Source organism: Nicotiana sylvestris, chromosome 12, assembly GCF_000393655.2.
Source record: "Nicotiana sylvestris chromosome 12, ASM39365v2, whole genome shotgun sequence".
Taxonomy (NCBI): Eukaryota; Viridiplantae; Streptophyta; class Magnoliopsida; order Solanales; family Solanaceae; genus Nicotiana; species Nicotiana sylvestris.
In genome coordinates this window covers 23662942-23686650 of record NC_091068.1, presented here as the reverse complement: position 1 = coordinate 23686650, position 23709 = coordinate 23662942, and the positions used below count along the sequence as shown (strand labels likewise).

Here is a 23709-nt window from a genome sequence, read left to right as displayed (position 1 = left end):
TTCAGAACTTAATGTTCTGTCCAGAAAAATTCCGGGTACTATTCACGTGTTCACACTATTCACGACTATTCATGGGGTACTGTACATGGCACTATTTATGGGTACTGTACACAACACTGTTCATGGGGTACTGTACACGGTACTGTACACGGGGTACTATACATGGTACTGTTCATGGGGTACCGTTCACGGGGTACTATACACGGTACTATTCACGAGGCTAGTGTACATGATGCTGTAAAAAAAAGACAGCAACTTCCCAAAGAGAATTTCAGCAGCTTTTTCTATCCGTTGACCTTCCGAAATCCACCCGAGGCCCTCGAGACTTCAACAAAATACACTAACAAGTCCTAAAATATGATACGGACTTAGTCGAAACCTCAAATCGCATCAAATAATGCTAAAACCGTGAATCACATCCCCATTCAAGCCTAATGAAACTAAGAACGTCCAACTTCTATATTCGATGCAAAAACCTATTCCGATTGACTTCAAATTTTGCACACAAGTCATAAATGACATAACAAAGCTATGAAAAATTTTAGAACTAGATTCCGACCCCGATATCAAAAAGTCAACTCTCTGGTCAAACCTAAGAAATCTTTAACCTTAGATTTCTAGATTCCGTTAAATGGTGATAATTTGATCTAGGGACCTCCAAATTCGCTTTCGGGCATATGACCAAGTCCCAATTCACGACACGGAACTACCGGAATGGTCAAAACTTTTATCCGGGTTTGTTTGCTCAAAATGTTGACCGAAGTCAACTCAATTGAGTTTTAAAGCTCTAGTTCACAATTTAATCCCTTTTCACATAAAAACCTTCCGAAAAATTATACGGACTGCGCACGCAAGTCGAGAAATTATTGATACCGCTTTTCAAGGTCTTAAAAAACCGAGATGATTATTTAATTTAAAGATGATATTTTGGGTCATCACATGAGGAGTGCCATAAGCTGTATCTCCACTCTTTCTTCAGTTTCAGTGCAGTAAGTGAAGTACCAGGTTCCTTGTGAGAAGTGGAAGATGATGTTGCATTGTTTTTCACCTGTTTCCTTCATCTTACTCATCATATCAGCCTCCCTATTTGAAACCTCAGATATTTTCCAGGGACCAGAGATGGTTTATTATGTGATCATTATTGTTCCTTCCTTGGTGAGAGGAAGTTGTCTTGTTGAATACCCCATGAGTACTTCCTTCCACTTAGTGTGTCCTTTGTTGTAGACTTTGTGGCCTTTTCTTTGTGGAGAGTATCCCAGAAGGATTCCTTCATTGCTTTTGAATTAAACTTCCCAAACTGGTCCTTTTCGTTGTTGAGAACATGTCATTTTCAGTCAAGGAGGTTCTCAGATGAGTTGTCTTTGGTTTTCTTCCATTTGGCAGCTTATAGAGGGTTTTGATTCAGGAGGGACCTGATCATATACCTGTTCTCCAAGTAGAAAGCAGTATTTACTGCTTTTGCCCAGAAACTCTTGGCGATTCCATTTTCGATGAGCATTGTCCATGCCATGTCTTCCAGTTCCGTTCTTTCTTTCAGCAATACCATTTTGTTGTAGAGTCCTTGATGCTGAGAAGTTGTATGTGATTCCATTTTTGTTACACGCTCATCAAATTTTGGCGTTGTCACATTCTGTCCCGTGGTCAGATGTGATGCACACTGCCTTCAATTTACCTTCACTTGGATCTTCTTGACAGAGGCCCTTAAACATTTTGAAAGTCTCATACTTTGTTCTAAGAACCAGTGCCCAGGTGAATCTTGTATTTGACAGACCACGAACCAGGTCTTTCTCAAGCATCTTATATCACAACTTTGTAAGGATTTAAAATCAGCAATGTAGATGTTCTTGTTTCTTTTGGACACTAAGACCACCTTGCCAGTCACCAGATTGGTAGCTGTGCACTCTTTTGACAAGAACTCTACTTTGTTCCATTCAACACAGATTTGAGAGACACTTAGGAGACTGTACTTCAGGCCATCCACATAGTACACGTTCTCAATTGAGTGACATAGAGATTTTCTAACTTTTCTAGCACTGAGAATGTACCCTTTCCTTTTTCAATGGATACATTCCTTTCCTGCAGGGTTTTCAGTGAGAAGAAATCTATGGTGCTTCCAGTCATGTGCTTTGAGCATCCACTGTCTTTGGTTCATTGCAGTTCGCTTCCTCTCATCATTCCCTGCACATGCAAATTATAGGTTAGATTAGGAACCCAAACAAGTTTGGGTCCATTGTTATGATAAAGGGGATGGATAAGGGCTTTTCTAGTCCATGCAGGCAACAGTCATTTCTTGCGACCGGTACCTGGTCCCTTGTTAGTAGTCACTTTGTCAGTAAACACTTTGTTTTTCTGAACATATTGAACCCTGGCCTGGCAATTTTCTTTAAAGTGACCATTGTTCCCACAGTAGGTACACAACCAGTTATCAAGAACAGTGACGTACTTGTTGTAAGGGTTGTAGGGAGTTTTCTCCCTTTGGAACCAGATTCCCTGCCTGTTTCCACTATTATTCAAATACATGGCAGTGACAGCATCTGAGGAACATGTCCACTTTAGAGATTTTTCAAGATCAAGTTTTACTTTCTTTAACTCAGCTTGAAGTTGCCGATTTTTCTCAAGTTCACCACATAGACTAGTTTTCACATCATTTAATTCCTATTTGAGCTTGATGTATGTCTCACTAGCTACTTTCTTCCCTTTCCTGAGACTCCCAGTCCTATGTCCTCTATTGAGTCCCTCAATGGTTTCCTCTAGGTCAGTGATTATCACTAAGAAATCATCCCTCTCTTGCTCAGTAGCCGAAATGTTTTCTTCTAGAGTGTGTTTCTCATTGTTGAGACCTTCTATTATTTCCTTCAAGTCAACCACCACAACCATCAGATCATCTCTCTCATGTTTTACACTAATTATCTTTTCATTTAGAGCTTCCTTTTCTTTTTCAAGATTAGCTATGGTCTCATTTAGGTCCACTACACAGACCACCAGATCATCTCTAGATTGTTCGGCTTCTCCTAGTTCTAAGGTCAGGATCTCCTTATCATTATCAAGGCTATAATAGGCATCAATTAAAATATTGGCTAATGACCTTAACTTCTTAGAAGAGTAGGATTTCAGATTTCTCTTAACATCCCTGAAATTCACCTCATCATCTTCATCTTCTTCATCCTCATCAGACTGAGCCATCAGCATGAACAGTGAGTCATACTTCATTGCTTCAGTTTCCACTGCCATCATGGAACTGCTTTCTACATCTGGTTCCCTTTTTGATTCACTGGAGGAGTCTCCCCAAGCAGCAAGAGCCTGTTTCACAATGTTGTCAACACCACTTATTCGATTGAATCGTTTGTTTGGAACCAGGTTCCTTTTTGCTGCTTTGTCAGGATTTTGTTTGTATTGCTCATGTTTCGCTAGTGGTCAGTCTTTGATGAAATACCCTGGCTTTCCGCACCTGTGACATAGATCATTGTTCCTTGCTTTACTTGAACTGCCCCTCTTTGGTATACCACCATTTCTTCGAACCATCTTTTGAAATCTTTTAGTAAGGTAGGCCATGTCACTATCTTCATCACTTGAGTCACTACTTTCAGCTTTGAGCACCAGGTTCTTTTCATTCTTCGGCTCTCTCCTTTCACTGTCTTTCTTTCTTTTCATCTCGTATGTCTTCATATTACCAATCAACTCATCCATGGTTAGAGTTTGTAGATCTTTAGCTTCAGTGATAGCATTTATCTTACTTTCCCATGAACTAGGTAGAACACTGAGGATTTTCCTTACAAGCTTGTTTCTGGGAATAACATCTCCAAGTGAATGAAGCTCATTTATGATGGAGGTGAATCTGGTGTGCATATCTTGTATAGACTCATCATCCTTCATCCTAAAGAGCTCATACTCTGTGGTAAGCATGTCAATCTTGGATTGTTTAACCTGAGTAGTTCCTTCATGTGCGGTTTGCAATGCTTCCCATATTTCTTTGGTAGTATCACAAGCTGAGACTATGTTGTACTCATCGGGTCCTATGCCACACACCAAGATTTTCTTGGCACGATAGTTCTTTTCTACTGCTTTTCTGTCAATGTCGTTGTACTCTTTTCTGTCTTTCGGCACCATTGGTCCAGTTTTTTCAAGTTTATTCATAGGAATATGTGGACCATCACAGATGATGTCCCATGGTTTTGAGTCTTCGGCCATTATGAAATCATGCATGTGAGTCTTCCACCAGCCATAGTATTGACCATCGAATCTAGGAGGTCTGTAGGTTGATTGTCCTTCCTCAAAGTTGGGTGGAGCAGTGATTGAGATCCTTTCTAGGTGTTAGCCTTTTAGAAAGAACCTGCTCTGATACCAATTGTTAGTTTGTATGAGTCTACCAAACAGTAGAGTACCTGGCCCTCTATGAGGTTAAGCAAAGAATGCTAATAAAGCTGTAAGTAAAGAAGACAAGGGATTTTTACGTGGAAAAATCCCACACAAGGGGATCAAAAAACCACGACCTACACTTGTAGGCTTTTAACTTCACTAACTTGCAATCTCACTATTACAAGCCACTTTGTAATAACCTTATTACAAATACTTCAACTAACTTGTGATGCTCTCACCACAAGCCACTTTATAACTCTCCTAGTTACAAAGACTTTAAACTTATGACTAATCATAGTTACAACATAAACTCAAAAGCAAGATAGGAGATACAATGAAGAACAAATAACAAGATTACAACTCAACTACCGATATACATAAACTCATTACGAAATTGATCCTTAGTGGAGTCGTCTTCTTGTTCTTGACACACTAGTGACTTCAATACCGGATGAACACTATTATGCTTGAGAGAATATCACTAAATGCACAAGTGAATTTTATGTGCCTTGCACCATGTTGTTATACCGCAAAAGACATCACAATGGATAGTGATGTCAATTCTTGGTACATGCTTCTTCCCAATGAGAAGTGACTGTTGCACTGTCTGCTGCATAGTCACTTTTGTGCAGTTGCGTTCCAACTGTATAGTTGACTTGTACTTCTGTCAAAGAACAATAAGGGACCAGGTCCCAGTTGTGTTCCTCTTTTGTAACAGTTGCGAGATAGTCACTTTCTGCTATTACGTTCCAGCTGTACAGTTGACTTGTACTTCTGTCAAAGAACATTAAGGGAACAGGTCCCAGTTGTGTTCCTTTCTGTAATAGTTGCGGACGGTCACTGACTTGTACTTCTGTTGGAGAACCTTAAGGGACCAGGTCATTCAGGTCCCTGTTATGTTCCTCCCTGTGGTTGTTATTCATTTGCTGGAGATCAGACTAGATATTATTCATTTGAAATGTATACCATGTGGGTCAGGTTCTCTATCTGGATCTTCGCAATAAGTTTATTAGATCATCAAAACATAATAAGCATAATATAAATATATTGAAAACCCATCACACATGCGTACATGTTTTGTGCTAGGGCTCGAGAAACCTATGTGGGCATCGTTTGTTCGATCGTTTGGCCCTATTGAAACCCTATCATTATGAAGTAAGTTCTTTGCAACAAAGTTGACATCCAAGGGAAATGCCCCCCAGTATTCGAGGTTGATTGTAGGGGAACCTCGGACACTGTTATTGTTGTCTTTGACACCGATTCATGATCGGCCTTCGATTCTAAGTTAGCATGATCTACTGTTGCCTCGTTAAAAACCTTGATTGGGATAAAAAACTGTTACATCCCGTACTTTAATATTAAGATGGGTCGTAGTAATCCATATAAGCTTGAAGGGATTAAGACCCTTTATGAGATTATAGAGGATTTGTGATTATGTCATTATAAGACCCCGTGAGTTTAACAACCTTGATACCGTTATATATATATTTGATATGGTATTTTGAGTGGAACACTTTTTGCAAAAATAGTTTAAAAAATATATATATATTTATATAGTTATTAATATTACTACTTTCGAATATGCTTTAAATTATACACATAATATGAGAAAGTTTATAAAGGAGATTTTCTTTATTGTAAAGATAGAAATTATTTTCTCACAAGAAAATAAGGTTATCTTTTTATCATTTTAAGAACTAAGCATACGAAAATGTGATGACTCAAGTGAATTCAGTGTTCCAAGGCCTAAAAACCTCCTTTCTACCTCACCTTGATTTACGTGCGCGGTCCGGACCTATATCCAGAAAGCCTTCTATGTGAAAATATGAGAAATAGAAATTTCTAGAGTTAAAATTTGATTATGGTTGACTTTGGTCAATATTTTGAGCAAACGGACCCGGATCCGTATTTCGACGATCCCGGGAGGTCTGCAGTAAAATATGGGACTTGGGCGTATGCCCGGAAATGAATTCTGAGGTCCCAAGCCTTAGAAATCAATTTTTGAAAGAAATTATTTTACTGAATTATCTAAGAAATTAAGGAGAAAAGAATTAATGTTTGAAACCATTGTTATTGGGCCCCTATTTTGGTTCCGGAGCCCGGTACAAACTTGTTATATTATTTGAAAGATAACTGTGAAATTTGGTGAAAATGGAGTTTATTTGACATGAGTTGGACTTTCGGTTGAAGAGTTATGAACTTTGAGAGTTCTTGATGAAAATGTTGAGTTTTGAGGTTTAATTCATGATTTTACATGTTATTTTGATGATGCGATCGCACGAGTAGGTCCATATGATGTCTATGATTTAGTGCACATTTGGTTTGGAGTTCCGAGGGCTCGGGTGAGTTTCGGGTAGGTTCCGGGATGTCTTAGGCTTAAAACATGGATGCTGCAGGTTCAGAGAAGTGCAAATCTCTGAACCCGCCAGTGCTGACTACATTGGTTTTGGTGCTGTCCGCGGTGGGGGCAGTGCGGCCGCACTCGATTTTGTGCGGTCCGCACAGGTTCACTGGTCCGACTTCGAAAGCCTATATTTTTTTATATACAAGGAATTTTGAGATAATTCAAAAACGAAAGTTGTAGCCTTCGTGTCTAGTTTCCAGAAAGGTAAAGATATCACAATTTGGACATCTGTAGAGAAAGTTATGGCCAAAATACTAAAGCGTGTCACTGCAGTCCACATGGAGAGTTGTGCGGCCGCACTCGATTTTGTGTGGTCCGCACAGGGGGTCTGAGAGGGGTATATTAAAACGGGATATTCAGTTATTTTTCATTTTTCAAAACCCCAAAAACATAAGAGGCGATTTTTCAAACAGCCTTTCTTCTCCAAAACATTGGTAAGTGATTTCTAACTCATTTTCTTTACTCCTTAACTTCTTTTTACAAGATTTCATCCTAGAATCTAGGGTTTTCATGGTGGAATTGGGAACTTTGGGGAAAACCTAAGAATATTGGAATTTGGGGAGTTAGACCTCAAATTGAGGTCGGATTATAAAATCAATTATATATCCGGGCTCGGGGCTGAATGAGTAATCGGGTTTTGACCATGTGGACCCGGGGCGATTTTTGACTTTTTGGGGAAAACACTAGAAAACCTATTTTCATGCATTAGAATTGGTATATTTAGCATTTATTAATGTTATTAAGTAAATTGTGGCTAGATACAAGCGAGTTGGAAGTGGAACCAAGAGGTAAAGCAATAGGTGAAGCTTGATTGTGCTCGTGGCTTTGAGGTAAGTTTTTGGTCTAACCTTAGCTTGAGGGATTAAGAGTTGTATCCTATTTGCTATGTGTTATTTGTTGAGTACGACGTATAGTCATGGTGACGAGTATCTATACGTTGGTGTCAAGCATGACCGTGAGTTTTATACTATGATTAATGTGACTCTGTTTCGTATTGTTCATGCTCTATATGATAATTTCTATGGAGGAATATGACTTGTGGAAGTATTATTGTTAATTGAACATGGTAGAGCGTTGGCTCACGTTAAGAATTGAATTGTTGAACATGGTAGAGCGTTGGCTCAAGTTGAGAATTGAATTGTTGAACATTGTAGAGCATTGACTCAAGTTGAGAATTGAATTGTTGAACATTGTAGAGCATTGGCTCAAGTTGTGAAGTAAATGTGAAAGAAGAAAGGAGAGAGAGAATCATGATAATGTTTCCCATGCCAGGATTTGATTGTTGTACTATTGTTCCCTTACCGAGATTTTATTGTGATTTCATTTATTTCCTTGCCCTTATTTCTTGTGATTGTTGTTTGGGTGAGGAAGAGTGTAAAGTACGAAGGGTGATGTCGTGTCGCACGATGTACAATTCCGTGCCGATTATATTGATGTTATGGTGAGGATGAGAGTAAAATCACGAAGGGTAATGCCGTGCAGTTTATATTGATTCTTATGGTGAGAACGAGAGTAAAAGCACGAAGGGTGATGTCGTGCACTTGTCCTTGATTTTCCTGATTCTTGCTGATAATTGAGTTATGTTGTCCTTTACGTTCATTTACTGATTTTCTGTTGTTACTTGATTTTATTTCGATGTTATAGATTTCCTTACCCTATTTGCCTTGTGATTGTTGCTTGGGTGAGGAAGAGTGTAAAGCACGAAGGGTGATGCCGTGCATTATTTTGGTGAGAGAGTGTTAAAACACAAAGGGTGATGCCATGTATTGTTTTGGTGAGAGAGTGCTAAAGCACGAAGGGTGATGTCATGCACTTATCTTTGATTTCTTGATTTTTATTGATAACTGAGTTACGGTTTCTCTACATTTAATTGTTGGTTTCCTGTTGATATTTGTTGTACCCCGCAGCATGATTCCCCCTTTCTATTTTTAATTGAACTGCGGTGATCCTCATATTTATTTGTTGTTCTTCTGTTATTATTCGATGTCCCCGCAGCATGTTAACCCCTCCCAAACTTAATTGTACAATATTGTTCTTCTTTTCCACTATATATGATTTAACTGCACAGGTTTATTTGGTAGTCTAGTCCTAGCCTCGTCACTACTTCACTGAGGTTAGGCTAGGCACTTACCAGCACATGAGGTTGGTTGTGTTGATGCTACACTCTGCACTATGTGCAGATCCCGGAGCAGCTTTTAGCCAGTAGCATTTGGGTGGCTGCCTTCAGTCCAGGTAGAGATCCCAAGGTAGTCCTGCAGGTGTCTGCAGGCCCGACGTTCTCTTCTATCTTATTATGTATTCTGTTTTTATTTGTTTCCAAGACAAATTGTACTTTCCTTTCAAACATTTGTTGTAGTATTTGTAGACAGTCTGTGATATTGTGACACCGGATTCCGGGTAGAGACGTATGTTAGCATTGTCGTACTGGTTTTGGTTATTTTATCAGATTAAGTCTTTCGCTTGATTTTATTTATCGTTAATATTTCAATGATGATTACTTATTAATTCAAATTGTTAAAAAGGGCTAAAATGAAAGAGTTAGTGATTCTTTATTTCGCGGCTTGCCTAGCTTCTACGAGTAGGCGCCATCACGACTCCCAATGGTAGGAAATTCTGGTCATGACAAGTTGGTATCATAGCTCTAGGTTACATAGGTCTCACATTTCACGGACAAGCTTAGTAGAGTCTGAGGGATCGGCACAGAGACGTCTGTACTTATCCCCAGAGGCTACAGATTTAGGAAAAGTTTCACTTCTATTCTTCTCGGTCGTGTGATTTTGGTTCTCTTAACGCTAAATTGAAATCTTTACTCTTGTCCTTTCACAAATGGAGAAGTCACATACCGCTTCTTCAACCGAACAACAGCACAGACCGGTGTTAGATTAGCTATATCTTTGGAGGCTTTGCAGAGGTTGGATAGGTTTCACCCAGCTCTTCACTACTACTTTCAGCGATGTATCTTCTGAGGATCCCCAGGATTATCTAGACAGCTATCATGAGGTTCTCAGGAACATGGGGATAGTGGAGACCAATGGGGTCGATTTTGCTACTTTTCGCTCGTTTGGATCTGTCAAGACTTGGTGGAGAGATTATTGCTTGGCTAGACTAGTCGGATCACCGGCTTTGACTTGGGATCAGTTTTCTCAGTTATTTCTGGATAAGTTTCATCCTGTCACTCAAAGAGAGATCTACTCGAGGTAGTTTAAGCATCTCCAGTAGAGTTCTATGAATGTTACTCGGTACGAGACCAGGTTTAATGATTTGACCCCTCATGCTCCTCTTATACTTCCCACTAAGAGAGAGAGTGAGGAGGTTCATTGAGGGACTCATTCAGCCCGCTCAGTCAGCTAGAGGTGGAGGTAGAGGTGCTAGAGGTGGAGGTACATGTACTGTTCTGGTCATACCTAGTGATTCTTTGAGTGCTTTTATTTATGTGTCTACATCGGTGGGTGATTCTATGGTTATGGATCGTGTCCATCGTTCATGCATAGTTGTGATTGAGGGTCTTGAGGCTCGTGTAGATTTGTAACTATTGGATATGGTTGATTTTTATGTCATATTGAGGATGGAATGGCTATCACCTTACCACGCTATCTTGGACTGTCATGCCAAGATTGTGACCTTAGCCTTGCCGGGTTTACCTCGTTTAAAGTGGAGAGGGACTCTTGGTCATTCTACCCGCAGTGTTATCTCGTATGTGAAGGCTCGGCGTATGGTCGAGAAGGGGTGTTTGGCCTATTTGGCATATCTTCGTAATTCTAGTGGTGAGGTTCCTTCTATTGATTATGTGCCTGTTGTTCGTGAGTTCCCTGAGGTATTCCCTTCAGACCTGCCGGGTATGCCACCCGACAGAGATATTGACTTCTGCATTGATTTGGCTCCGGGCACTCAGCCCATTTCTATGCCGTCGTATCGTATGGCCCCACCTGAGTTGAAAGAGTTGAAGGAGCAGTTGCAAGACTTGCTTGAGAAGGGTTTCATTAGACCCAGTGTTTCGCCTTGGGGTGCACCGGTATTGTTTGTTAAGAAGAAGGATGGATCGATGAGAATGTGCATTGATTACCGGCAGTTGAACAAGGTTACAATCAAGAATAAGTATCCATTGTCGAGGATTGATGATTTTTATGATCAACTTCAGGGTGCCAAGGTATTTTTGAAGATTGACTTGAGATCTGGCTACCATCACTTGAGGATTAGGGCATCTGATGTCCCTAAGACAGCTTTCTGCACTCGGTACGGGCATTATGAGTTCTTGGTGATGTCATTCGGGTTAACAAATGCCCCAACAACTTTTATGGATTTGATGAACCGAGTGTTCAGGCCTTATTTGGATTCGTTCATGATAGTCTTCATTGATGATATTTTGATATATTCCCGCAGCCGGGAGGAGCACGAGCAGCATCTTAGAGTGGTCCTTCAGACCTTGAGGGATAGTTAGTTATATACTAAGTTTTCGAAGTGAGTTCTGGTTGAGTTCAGTTGCATTCCTGGGTCATGTTGTATCAGTAGAGGGTATACAGGTTAATCCGAAGAAAATTGAGGCAGTCAAGAACTGGCCTAGACCAGCATCAACTAAAGAGATTTGGAGTTTCTTAGGGTTGGTAGGCTACTATCGTCGGTTCGTGGAGGGGTTTTCATCTATCGCACCCCCGATGACCAGGTTTACCCAGAAGGGTGCCCAGTTCAGGTGGTCGGACGAGTGTGAGGCGAACTTTCAGAAGCTCAAGACAACTCTGACTACGGCACCGGTGTTGGTTTTGCCCACAAGTTCAGGTCCATATACAGTTTATTGTGATGTATCTCGTATTGGGCTTGGTGCGGTGTTGATGCAGGATGGCAAGGTCATTGCTTATGCTTCGCGCCAATTGAAGATTCATGAGAAGAATTATCCGGTTCATGATTTGGAGTTGGCAGCCATTGTTCAGGCATTGAAGATTTGGAGGCATTATCTGTATGGCATGGCATGTGAGGTGTTCACGGATCACAAGAGTCTGCAGTACTTGTTCAAGCAGAAGGAGTTAATTTGAGGCAGAAAAGGTGGTTGGAGTTGTTAAAGGACTATGATATCACCATCTTATATCATCTGGGAAAGGCCAATGTGGTGGCCTATGCTTTGAGTAGGAAGTCAGCCAGCTTGGGCAGTCTTGGTTATATTCCGGTCGGTGAGAGACCGCTTGCTTTGGATATTCAGGCTTTGGCCAATCAGTTTGTGAGGTTGGATGTTTCTGATCCCAACCGTGTGTTAGCTTGCACAATCGCTCGTTCTTCATTATTGGAGCGTATCCGTGATCGGCAGTATGATGATCCCCATTTGTGTGTCCTTAGAGACACGGTGTAGCATGGAGGTGCCAAGCAGGTTACCTTAGGAGATGATGGAGTTTTGAGGTTGTAGGGTCGAGTTTGTGTGCCTAGCTAATGTGGATGGGCTCCGAGAGCTTAATGTGACCTTCTTTAGTACCAAGTCCCCGTGAACTTTGACCTCGATCATTTCTCCTCTCATTCCATGCAGAATTTCGCCCAAATCCGCTACCTCTATGGTCCCCATTATACGGTTGATATCGATCTCTATTTGACCTTGGTTCCTGGTCAATATCTCTCTTGATTCTATCTACGGGCCTGATAGGATAAACGGACCCAGAAGGAGCCCTAGTTAATCATCCTCGACCCTGATCTTCGATTGATACCGATTGTGTACATCGTCCCAAGTGACAACTAGGTATTTGATCAAGTTCATCTTCAACTGTTGTGAAGCTACCGAACTTCGAACGTTGAGACCTTGAGTAAAAGCTTGAACCGCCCAATCGTCAGTGATCGGTGGCAAATCCATCCGTTCCATTTAGAATCGAGATATGAATTCCCTGAGCATCTCGTTGTCCTTCTGCCTTACCTTGAAAAGGTCCGACTTCCTGGTTGCGATCTTGATGGCCCCAGCGTGTGCCTTTACAAAAGAATCTACAAGCATAGCAAACGAGCCAATAGAATTAGACAGTAAATTATGATACTATATCATAACACCCTTCGATAGAGTCCCCCTGAATTTCTTCAGCAAGACGGATTCAACCTCGCCATCTTCCAAGTCATTTCCTTTGATGGCACATGTGTATGAGGTGACGTGTTCGTTTGGATCAATCGTCCTATTATATTTAGAAATCTCGGCCATACGGAACTTCTTGGGGATTGGCTTCGGAGCTGCACTTGGGGAGAAAGATTTTTGTACAAACTTTTTGGAATCTAGTCCTTTCAATATCGGTGGTGCCCCGAGGATTTGATCGACCCTGGAGTTATAGGTTTCCACCTTCTTATCGTTTTCCTCGATCTTCTTTTTCCCTGTCTCGATTCGCTTTGTCAATTCTTTGAGCATCTTTATGATAGCAGGATTAGTCTCTGATTCCTTCTCATTCAATTTCCTTGAGGCCGATTCCACCCAGTGTATGACTTCCTGAGATGGCTCAAGTTCGACCCCACTGCAACAAAAATAGCTTTTACCGACTAATTTTTAGCGGTAATAAACTTGTAGTAATCCCAAAATTGATATATTAGCGGTAGATCAACATTTACAGGAAAAGGTGCTATTTTATTGGCAATTAAGTGGATCGGCCACAAAATTCAACAATTGAACGCAATTTCTATTATTTCATCTTTCCCTCCCATTTTTTCCACATAATCACCCATTCCCTCCAAATAATCTCCATGTAAATTAAATATATTCAATTAAAAAAGAAATAAGCAAAAAGGTTTCATCTCTCTCAGCCACGTCGCTGCCAATCGCATCTTTCTCTGATCATCGCCGACCACCATCCCGCGGTAACCCAACTCATCTTTCTCTCTCTCCTTCTCTCTTTCTCTCTCTCTTAGTATCACTCGCCCATTTTCTCTCTTTCTCTCTCTCTTGATCTATTGATTTTATATTATGGGTTTGATTAGATAAGATTTGACGGAGAATGTAAAGAAACTTGAAGAAGGAAATTGGAATGCAATTTACACGAGTTCATGATTGATGAGATGTGGAAGGGTTTCTAGGTTAATCATCTAAGACCTAATCTTAGTGTAATGGGAGACGGAGGCGGTGACATGGTTGGGTTATATAGAAAATTGTATTTGTAATGTGCTAATGATATATATATTTTCTAGAAAAGTTAGTTTTTGAAAGGTCTAATTGTTGAGGCTTGATGGATCCCAAAATGTAGAGAATGGAGATGAATCTAGACTTATGAAGGATGTTTCAAATAATTTTTTCAGTTAATTAGAAAGAAGAAATCAAACTAAAAAGGTAATTCAGAGATGGAACTTTTGAAACAATAGTTTCGTGAATTGTAAGGTTATACGATAAATTAAATTGTCTAATTTTTATTTGCAAGGCAACCTGATTATAGATTTACTAAATAACTGAGATTTGAAAGAATTAGTCATAAGGTCTAGTATGAACAAGTATATGAAAAGGAGAGATTTTCGTCGTTTGTGGATCACTCGGATAGCCCCCTTGATCACGTGAAGAGATTTTTAGACATAATTGACATAATTATTACCATGAAGAAATTAGGAAATTGAAATTTCTATTCATATGTTAAAGTTTTTTCATGACTTTACTCAACAGAGCCTGTTGGATATTTCATTCCACTTGTTTCAAATTAGAACATCTTTGCAATTGTTCTTAAAACTTCCCTAGTCACTATGACCTGGTAAATAACTTGAATACTATATCACCCAAAATCATGTAGTGATGTTAGGATCTCTAATAGAATTGAAATTCACAATGCAGGTTTATTTTTGTAGCTACAGTACCTTCTTTTATAATAGCGGTTTGCAGTTACAGTATATTTAATCACTTTATGTTATTTTCTTGTAACTTTATCATCTTAGAAAGCTTTTAGCTTCCATTTTATAGAGTAATAAGCAATTTTGTGACTCATTTTTTTCACAACAATGAACTCTTCTCGCTCTTTCTCAATAAGACAACAACATATTCATGTGAGCAATTCTAAAGGTAAGGGCTCAAATTTCTAATATCTGCTCCTTGGATTTTTTATCATATGAGAATTATATTTCTTTCCCTTTATCTCTTTGTTATGATGGTCTATTTTTCTTTTATAATCTATACTATATTAAAAGCACGAAGGCCCTTAGCGAAATGTCATTCGTCTTTTTTACCCTTTAAAATTGGAGTTCACACTAAACAAAATAGTCATTTAATTATTCTCCTAATATTTAGTTCTTTGAAATTGACTAAAATTTTTGTTATTAAATTATTTTCCATTGAACTAGGTAGGAAACCCTAAAATTTAGGACATTAAAGTCAATTAAAACTTTACCTAACTTAAATATTTTCCTTATTTGAATTATATATGTCACATAATTATAATTCTTACATGTTGCTTTCATGGATATATATTCTGTGAAAAAAAGTAAATAACGTGTGTTTTAAATAAAATTAAAGTAAATAACTGATCCATCAATTTTATGCCTAATATTTAAGAAGGCACGTAAGAAATAGTGCATTTAAGTCATAGTTTTGATTTAAAAAAAATGAAAACATTAATGACAATTCATATTAAGGTGGCATGAATTTAGACTTTAAAAAGCAATTGTGACATTCTATTTTCTTTTAACAATAAGGACGTAGAATTTGAAATATACTTACAAGTTTTGTCCATTTTTATTGTCTAAATATTAAGAAATAATCAAATGATAATTATTTTTAAATGTGACATTATTTTAAATGGTAGAATAAGTTGATCAATATATATTTTGTAAAAAAGAACATATATATGTAATTGGTCGCGAGTAAAAGTACTTTAGAAAGAAATTATAGGTAAAATAAGATAATAATTGAGCAAAAAAATAATATAAAAATTGATAATAATAATTGAGTTCGGATGCCTATATGATTATTAAGTTATCAATAGAATAAGGTTACAACTTTAGCAGTACCGTAAAATAAGTAAAGATAAAAAAAATTAATTGTTGGTAAACTATCTTACATAAATTTTTTAAGAAGTAACATGAAATATACATGCAATGTACGTACCCGAGTCCTCAAGTAAAATTGAATGACTTTTTTACCTTTCAATCAAACGCTATTCCTATAACTTTTTTTGTACAATAAAGCAAGCAAGAGAAACAATTGAAGGAAGAACTATTAGACTAGATTAAACTCCTAAGGAAGAACTACTCTTAATTTTATATAATAACATAAACATATTTTTGAATATTATTTATTTTATTTATAAAATTTTATTTTTCATTAACACGAGGGACACGCGCAACGCGCGTATGCTAAAACTAGTATTTCTTAAGTGAAGAGGAAGACTTGAAAGTTGCACAGCTAAGAAAGATTGTTCTTTTTATTGCAAAGGTAAGTCGTCAACAAAGTAAATAATTTCTCATTTTTACATAATTTTTCAAGGCTAATTTGATTCTGGTTCTAATCTAATTATGCACGAGTTAGCAAAGAACACACATTTTAGAGACATGATGTGGTTGGAAAATTTTGGTTGTGAAAGTTGTCAAGCGAACGTGATTGAAATATACTCTACCACCCTTGTGTTATATGTTTAGACATCATAGACTTTTAATTGCCGCCTAAGAAAGCAACCACTCCTAGGAAATTGAATTCTTTTCTCCCTTTTTTGTTCTTAAAAATGATACTTTTTTCCTTTAATGGATGTTTGATTAATTTTTCCCCCCTTAAAGATAGTGCAGATCATATCGTAAAAGCCAAAGTTGCTCAAATTTAGTACTAATTCTTAGATGCTTCCTATCTGTATAGGAATTTTATATCTGAGATTGACTATCTATTTGACCCAAGTTTTTATCTTGTGTTATAGGTTTGCCTCTATGGAAAGGGTTGGAATATGTTTTATTTATGTTTTATGTGATCAAAGGATGTTCTGTGTCTACCATATTTCTTCCAAGTAAATATCCTTATTTGTCTTTATTGAGTATTCTTAAAATAAATTTCTACAAGAATAGATAGATGTTGCTAAACAACACACTTAGCAATAAAAATATTGTTATGATTTCTCAGTTTACTAATTAGAATATTGTCCAAATAGGTAAAGGTTTTGCTATAGAAAAAATATGCCTAGGGAAAATTGAAGTTGTTCAGCTCATCAAGTTTAAGGAATAGTAGTTACCATTGTCATGCTCAACATAATAATATTCGGGAAATTACAACTCTTGTTCTATTCTAGGTATGACACCATTCTTTTTGAAATTGAATGAGGGAAATGTTTGATAATTTGATTATCTAGAATAATTATTTTGTTATGGCATGAAGTGTCAAACTTGGTTGTATCTTAATGTTTGGTTTGTATCTCAATTTGTGTTGTCAAATAGGTTTCTCTGTTATTTTTAAAAAAATGCTTATCTGCTATTATACCGCTAGCTTTTTCCAATTGCTTCTGATCAACTTATTTACATGATTAAATTTATGCTAAGTTGATCTATAAATATAGTAATAAAATTAAGTTATCTGATATGTCTATGGTACTATGTGTGTTATTGAAAAGGAGAATTAAAAAGTTGCTTTTTGAAGCAATTTCTAGACTAACTAAAGGATCCAACTTTTCTAGCCTACAACAACAACAACAAAAACAACGTCTCAGTAAAATCTCACAAAGTGGAGTTTGGAGAGGGTAGTGCGTACGCGTACGCACTACCTTATCCCTACCCCGATGGAATAGAGAGACTGTTTTCGATACCCCGCTGACCTGAGTAGTATAATTCTACGGATTAGTGAATTTTGTTAAATGAACATTCTCATTTATTTGTTTGTTCCCTTAATTGATCACGACATAATGAATGAAATGTTGAGCAATTGTGAGTTTTGTTAAATGATTTTTTTCAATGTTTTCTCAGTTGTTGGGATCCATTTTAATTTGTTGAAGTTGGCAGCTCCTTTCAGAATATATTTACGTATAGAATTACTAATTTTTTTTTTCATTTGATTTCATCTTTTAATATACATTTATTATTATTTTAGGTCATACATTAATGATGTCCAAACTTTTAGCATTTGGAAGATTTCAATATAATGAAGAGTTGCAAATATTTATTGTGGACTTATGTATCTATTATTTTGTTATTGTAGGCATTCAATATGATTAGTTCTAATAATATTAGTTATTTACTTCAAACAATGTAATTTTATCTTTTATGTCATTTATACAGTAATAATATAGATTAGTACTTTTTTGTCTAGATTTAATTAAATATTATGTGTTTTATGAATTATTTTATAGTATTTGCCATTTCAAAAATAGTTTTAATGACAATTAAAAGGTTGTTAAATTGTACCTTTCATCTGCCGCTAAAAGGGTTATTATTTCTCAAAAATTTAATTGGATTTATAGATAATAAAAATAAACGTAGTGTAAACTTAATTACTTTTCGCATGAATTTAGCAACCACTATAATAGTCGGTAAAGTATGTAATTTTAGAGGCAATTTAATTTAATTTACCGGTAATAAAAATAGGCGCTAAAAGAGCAAACTAAGCATTTCTAGAAATGGATTTAGCAGCCATCATAATTGTCGCAAACAATTGCCGTTAAAGCTAATGATTTTTAGCGGGAATAAATCATACCTTTTACCAACTTTTGTGAGAATGGCCGCTAAAGGCTTTGCCGACCCCGACTTCAGCGGCTAAAGACCAATGGCCGGTAAAGGATATAGCTGCAATTGTTATTGCCGCAAATGACCTTTTCTATTGCCGCTAAAGCCCATTTTTGTTGTAGTGCCTGCTGGTGTGTGGTTCTGGTTTTGGAGCTGGGTTATTGCTGCCTGTTGGGTCTGCAACATTTCAAAGATCACCTGCAGGCTGACCCTGCCATCTTCACCGCCATGTGTGTTCTGAGTAGTTGATCGGGTACCCCCGCAAACACTACTTTCGGGATCGACTGCCAAATTTCCATTAATAGCTACATGCGAACTGACGTCGATAGGATCTACAGCCGGAATTCCATCGAGGCCGGCAGGGGATACAATGTTTCCTGGTGCAATGTTCTCATTTTCGCCATGGTGGCTGAGATCATTGTCAATGTGTTGAGGTGCTAACTGAGAGTTTGATATTTTTTAATCCTGTAATCAAAGATACTTCAAAGAACTAGTGTAAAATTGTGTGTGTTATGAAAGTTTGTACTAGGCAACCACTATTATCCTTAGCCCCATGGTAGGTGCCAAACTGTTTATCCTAAAAACGGATAACAATTGAATTTATATTGTGATTTTAAGGACACGTGATTTTACTTGCCACAAACTGAGAAAAAAACGCAAATTGATATTGAAATTAGCCGCAAATAGAAATAAAGCAAACCAAAGGAAATGTATAGCCTTGATCTTTGAGCTAAGTCGCCTTCGAATCAAACAAATATTTGACTGAAAAATATAAATAAAGTAACAGAGTATTGAGAGCTTAAGAGAAAAGTAGTATATTGCTTTATGTAACGTGAATATATTCTTTATAAATGCTCAAACACCCTTTATATAGTACGGGAGTCCCACTCTTGGTACAATTTCAAATATAGTAAGAAATCACATGATTGGCTAATTAATCGGCATCTTCTTGATATGTTCCGGAATTTGCACCGTGATCCTCGCCCGATTACGGATATTTCGTTTTTCTATAATTCAACCCAGTAAGCTTCCCCCGATCTCATTCTTATTCAGTCTCAATCTTGGTCGATCTCGGTTTTGGTCGGTCGCGATCTTAATCGGTCTCAGGGTCTCGAGCTCGACAATCTATCTTTACACCACGGTCTGATATACCATAGGATCGAACCTTAGCCTGCCACGTTCCAGCGCAAGCGCGATTTTAACTATTTTCAATCGTCAAGCATGGTTGCCAAAAAGAAGGTAAATTGTAGTACAACACTTTAAATGATAATTTGAATAAGACACATCACAAAACTCATTATGTACACAATGTAGTTTGTGAGAAGAATATTTTGAAGTATCAATAACTATTTACAAGACTAAATGTGCATTAATTTCATATAATTCTACAAATTTGGAGTAAACCTAAATTAGAGCTATCATTCGAATGTTAATAATGAAAGGTCAATTTCAAGAAATAGCAACGGAAAGTCAAATCACTTAAAGGGACAATGACCGTACTATTTTATCAAAGATCATTCACATCAATATGTTGAATTTTATCATTCGATATGGAGTGCCATTTTGTGAAACTTTTTAATTATTACAATATGTTGAATCCTTCATCAACTTGGAATAATAAGTTTTGCCCAAAAGGTAAGAGTATTATTTTCGGTGGAGATGTATTGTGGGTGATAATCTAAGTACTGAAATATGAATTAAAGCAATTTTATTTCCGAATTAATATTTCCTATTCTCCATACATGAATTTCTCCTACCTGATTGCCATTTATCTTATGGTAGCGTACTCTTAATTGAAAATACTTTAATTATTTCACTTAATTAATTAAAAGTAGCCGACAAATATGAAAGAACTTTTAAGTGTTAAAATTGATTTTTGAATATGTATTTATATAAAAGCGCTGATATACATATATCTATATCTATCTATACTATATTATTTATCTATATCTATATCTATATTATTATAAAAGCACGAATAATTTATACTAAATGTTGAACGATCAAACTATCCTCAAAATATTGATAGACATTTTTAACCTTAAATATTTATATAATTTGAGGATATAATTATAAATTATCTAGGCCTGAAATTTTTTTCCTATTTAAACTACATATACAAAATTTGATTTTGGGTCAAACTAACTTGGAATTTGAAACCAAATATAACGCTTAATTAATTTGAGAGTTTACAGGACAAATGAAAAAGTATTTAGTACAATCTCAATAAAGAAAACAATATTATGTATTCGTTTGAGACACCTAGACAAAGTAGGCTAAGTAGCACAAACGTTTTAACTTGTATTCAGATTGGTTGCAACAATAACTCAATCCTTTCATTACCTTTACACTTTTTTGAGAAAATATTTTTTTTTAGAAAATAATATTTTTTATGCGAATGGTGAAAAATCAAGTATGCCTATAAATTGATATAGATGTTCCTGATTATCCATGTCACCAATTAGCCACAATATAGAGTGTTGATTCATCTAGATTGACTATCAATCCGTGAGCAACTGGTAAAGAAAAATTCAAGAGCAACTAATTTGAGGATATAATTAGAAATCAGCTAAGGTTGGAACTTTTTTCTCATTTGAACTACACATACACACGGTAAGCCTAAAGTTGATTTTGGGTCAAACTAACTTGGAATTTGCATCCAAATATATTGCTTAATCAATTTGAAATATTCGCATAAGGATAACTTATGATTAAAGGTGCACTTGATCACGTATAATAGTTGTAGAATCGACTAATTAAAACTTGAGTAGAAGACAAATTTAAATAACAATAGAAGATCTAAAGGTGGGTAACTAGAAGCTCAATCCAAGGTAAAAGGAATATAAAGTTCGTTCATAAATAACAACTTAAACGGAGTAATACAACGACTCTCTTCTCTATCTTTGAGACTCTACTACTTCTATGCCTCGTATAAAGTGCTTAAATTCTATATAATTTTCTCGACTGATGTATATTTTGTCTTTTTTTTATATATTTTTTTTTAATCGTGCCTTTTTGTATGGCTTGATTGATATTTATGTTTTATTCATTACAACGTTTGTCTTCTTCAGTAGTTTGATTGATTTTTATTATGATTATTCATTGTTGGCAAGTACCAAAAATGCAGTATTTTATTAGTGTTGGTACATCTGATTAATGACTATTATTCAATGTTGGTACCAAAAAATCAGTATTTTTATTTTGAGGAATCAATCATTAAATTTTATATTTGAGCAACAATTTAGAATATCTATTCAATTGAAAGTTTATTACTTTTGATACGTCCTTTGTAATATTTGATACAAGATATTTTAAACCATTTTGTCTCTTCACTTGAATTTTCTCTTACGTCAGGGGAATTTAACAGCTTATATATAATTAAAAAAAAAATTGCTCTTTGTACAGTATAATTTTATACGAATGAGATTTATTTGAGTCCCCATTCTTCAACCTTGGTCCGCCTCTAAGAATATTCGTGCATCACACGTACATAAAGACTAGTACTATATTAAAAGCGCGAACGCCCTTAGCGAAATGTCGTTCGCCTTTTTTGCTCTTCAAAATTAAAGTTTACACTAGACAATATAGTCATTTAATTATTTTTCTAATTTTTAGGAATATTCATTTAATTAATTCCCCACTATTTAGGAATAGTTATTTAATTAACTTCCTAATATCTAAGACTTTGAAATCAACTAAAACTTGATTTATTAGTAAATTTTTCCTTATTTTAATTATGTAGATTAATCCCACCCTAACTTTTTTGTCCTAAACGTGTTAACATTATGACTTTGTAGTCACTTTTTTATTCGGGTATTTTACTTAAACTAGCGGGTGGGGTTTAAATTTTACATTCTAATAGAGTGGTTAAAAATATAAATTTTAGAATTTATTATAATCATATGCTGGTCAATATTTTTACTCACTATAGTTTAGTTATCTTTCTAATATTTAAAGTTTTAAAAATAACTAGAATTTTCTACGTGAAGATATTTTAATCTTTTGAACATAGAATTCTTATTAGATAATAATATAATTATAGTTAACTATTAAACTTGGGATGAGCTAATAATAAGAATTTGAATGAAGAAAAATTATTCCCTCTAATTTTCAAAATGAATAATTAAGTTTTTTAAATTAATTTGACAAAATAAGTTTTGAATCAACAAATTAGTTAGAAAATCCAATTCAATTATTTTACAAATTCGTAATATAAGTATTGCAAAACTTGTAGAGTACATAATAGTATTGATGGTAACAGAAATAATAAGAAAATAAAAGTAGTTAGAATACAGAGTTAAATTGATAAAAATATAAATTTAAAGTAATAAAGATGAAATAGTAGAAGACAAAATATATTCTAAATGAGTGATTATTGATTTTTTTTTCCTTTGCATTTGTCCAACAAATAATAAATTCCTATACTTTTTATTTATTAAGTTATTTATTATAAAATATTAACTTAATATTGGTCATTTTAAACTTTACATTGTCACTTTTCTTTAATTTTTTAATTTATTTTATTTGACAAATCTTTGGAGAATTGCAATAAATTATTTTTGTGTCACTTGTCTGTTTCGAGTATTAAGTTACAAAATAGCAATAATTTTTATAAGATATAACTAAAGAATTCCTCAGAAATCATAATAAGGCATTTGAGGACTTCTATGGCATGGTTTTTTCATAATGAGCTAACTAAATGAGATCAACATTCATCATTACATAAAAAAATTTAATTTTAATTTTATAGCCAAAATACGTCATGTAAAAAAATTCTTGTAATTCATAAAAGTTATGTACATATTAATATTGGGTACATGAACAAAGCGTGTATGATAAGACTAAAGTTTACACTAGACAAAATATCGTTCGTCTATATTAAAAATACGAAAGCCCTAAGCGAAATACCGTTATTTTTTTTTACCCTTTTAAAATAGGGATTTTTACCTATCTATACCATATATCAAACATTATTACCAAAAATATTCATAATTTGTTATTTACCCATGTGGTCCACACTTTTACTACAAATTATACACCAATCCAAAAATAGGTAGATTTTGCCATTAAAAAAGCCCTAAAATGAAGGCACCAAATCTGATGTGATTCTGTCAAGGATTTTATTCCAATTTTGAAATGAAGGAGATCTCTCTTCCTGATGAAGGCACCAGTTGCGTAATTCTCTCCTTCCTCAACAGAAAGAGATCTCACAAAAAACGCAATCAAATTGTACAATTACTGAAGAGAGACTATATCTGTTCTTCGTCTCAAATTGTACAAAATTGCTCTTCGTCGATATCAGTATTCAAATTGTAGAAACTATATCTCTTCTTCGT

General features: G+C 35.8%; 1 protein-coding gene and 1 long non-coding RNA gene across 2 annotated transcripts; one reads left to right on the top strand and one right to left on the bottom strand.

Moving 5' to 3' along the window:
• Positions 1-2056: 2056 nt before the first annotated feature.
• Positions 2057-4188, bottom strand: LOC138882791 (uncharacterized). The gene is made up of 4 exons (XM_070163424.1): positions 3480-4188; positions 2682-3368; positions 2304-2534; positions 2057-2178 (listed from the first exon to the last, which is right to left on the bottom strand). Exons 1-4 carry the CDS (start codon positions 4186-4188, stop codon positions 2057-2059), a joined length of 1749 nt encoding a protein of 582 aa, XP_070019525.1.
• Positions 4189-13478: 9290 nt separating this feature from the next.
• LOC104223732 (uncharacterized) lies at positions 13479-17843 on the top strand. Its single transcript, XR_710191.2, has 3 exons — positions 13479-13564; positions 16585-16671; positions 17742-17843. It is a non-coding gene; the product is annotated as an uncharacterized lncRNA (long non-coding RNA).
• The last annotated feature ends 5866 nt before the right edge of the window (positions 17844-23709 follow it).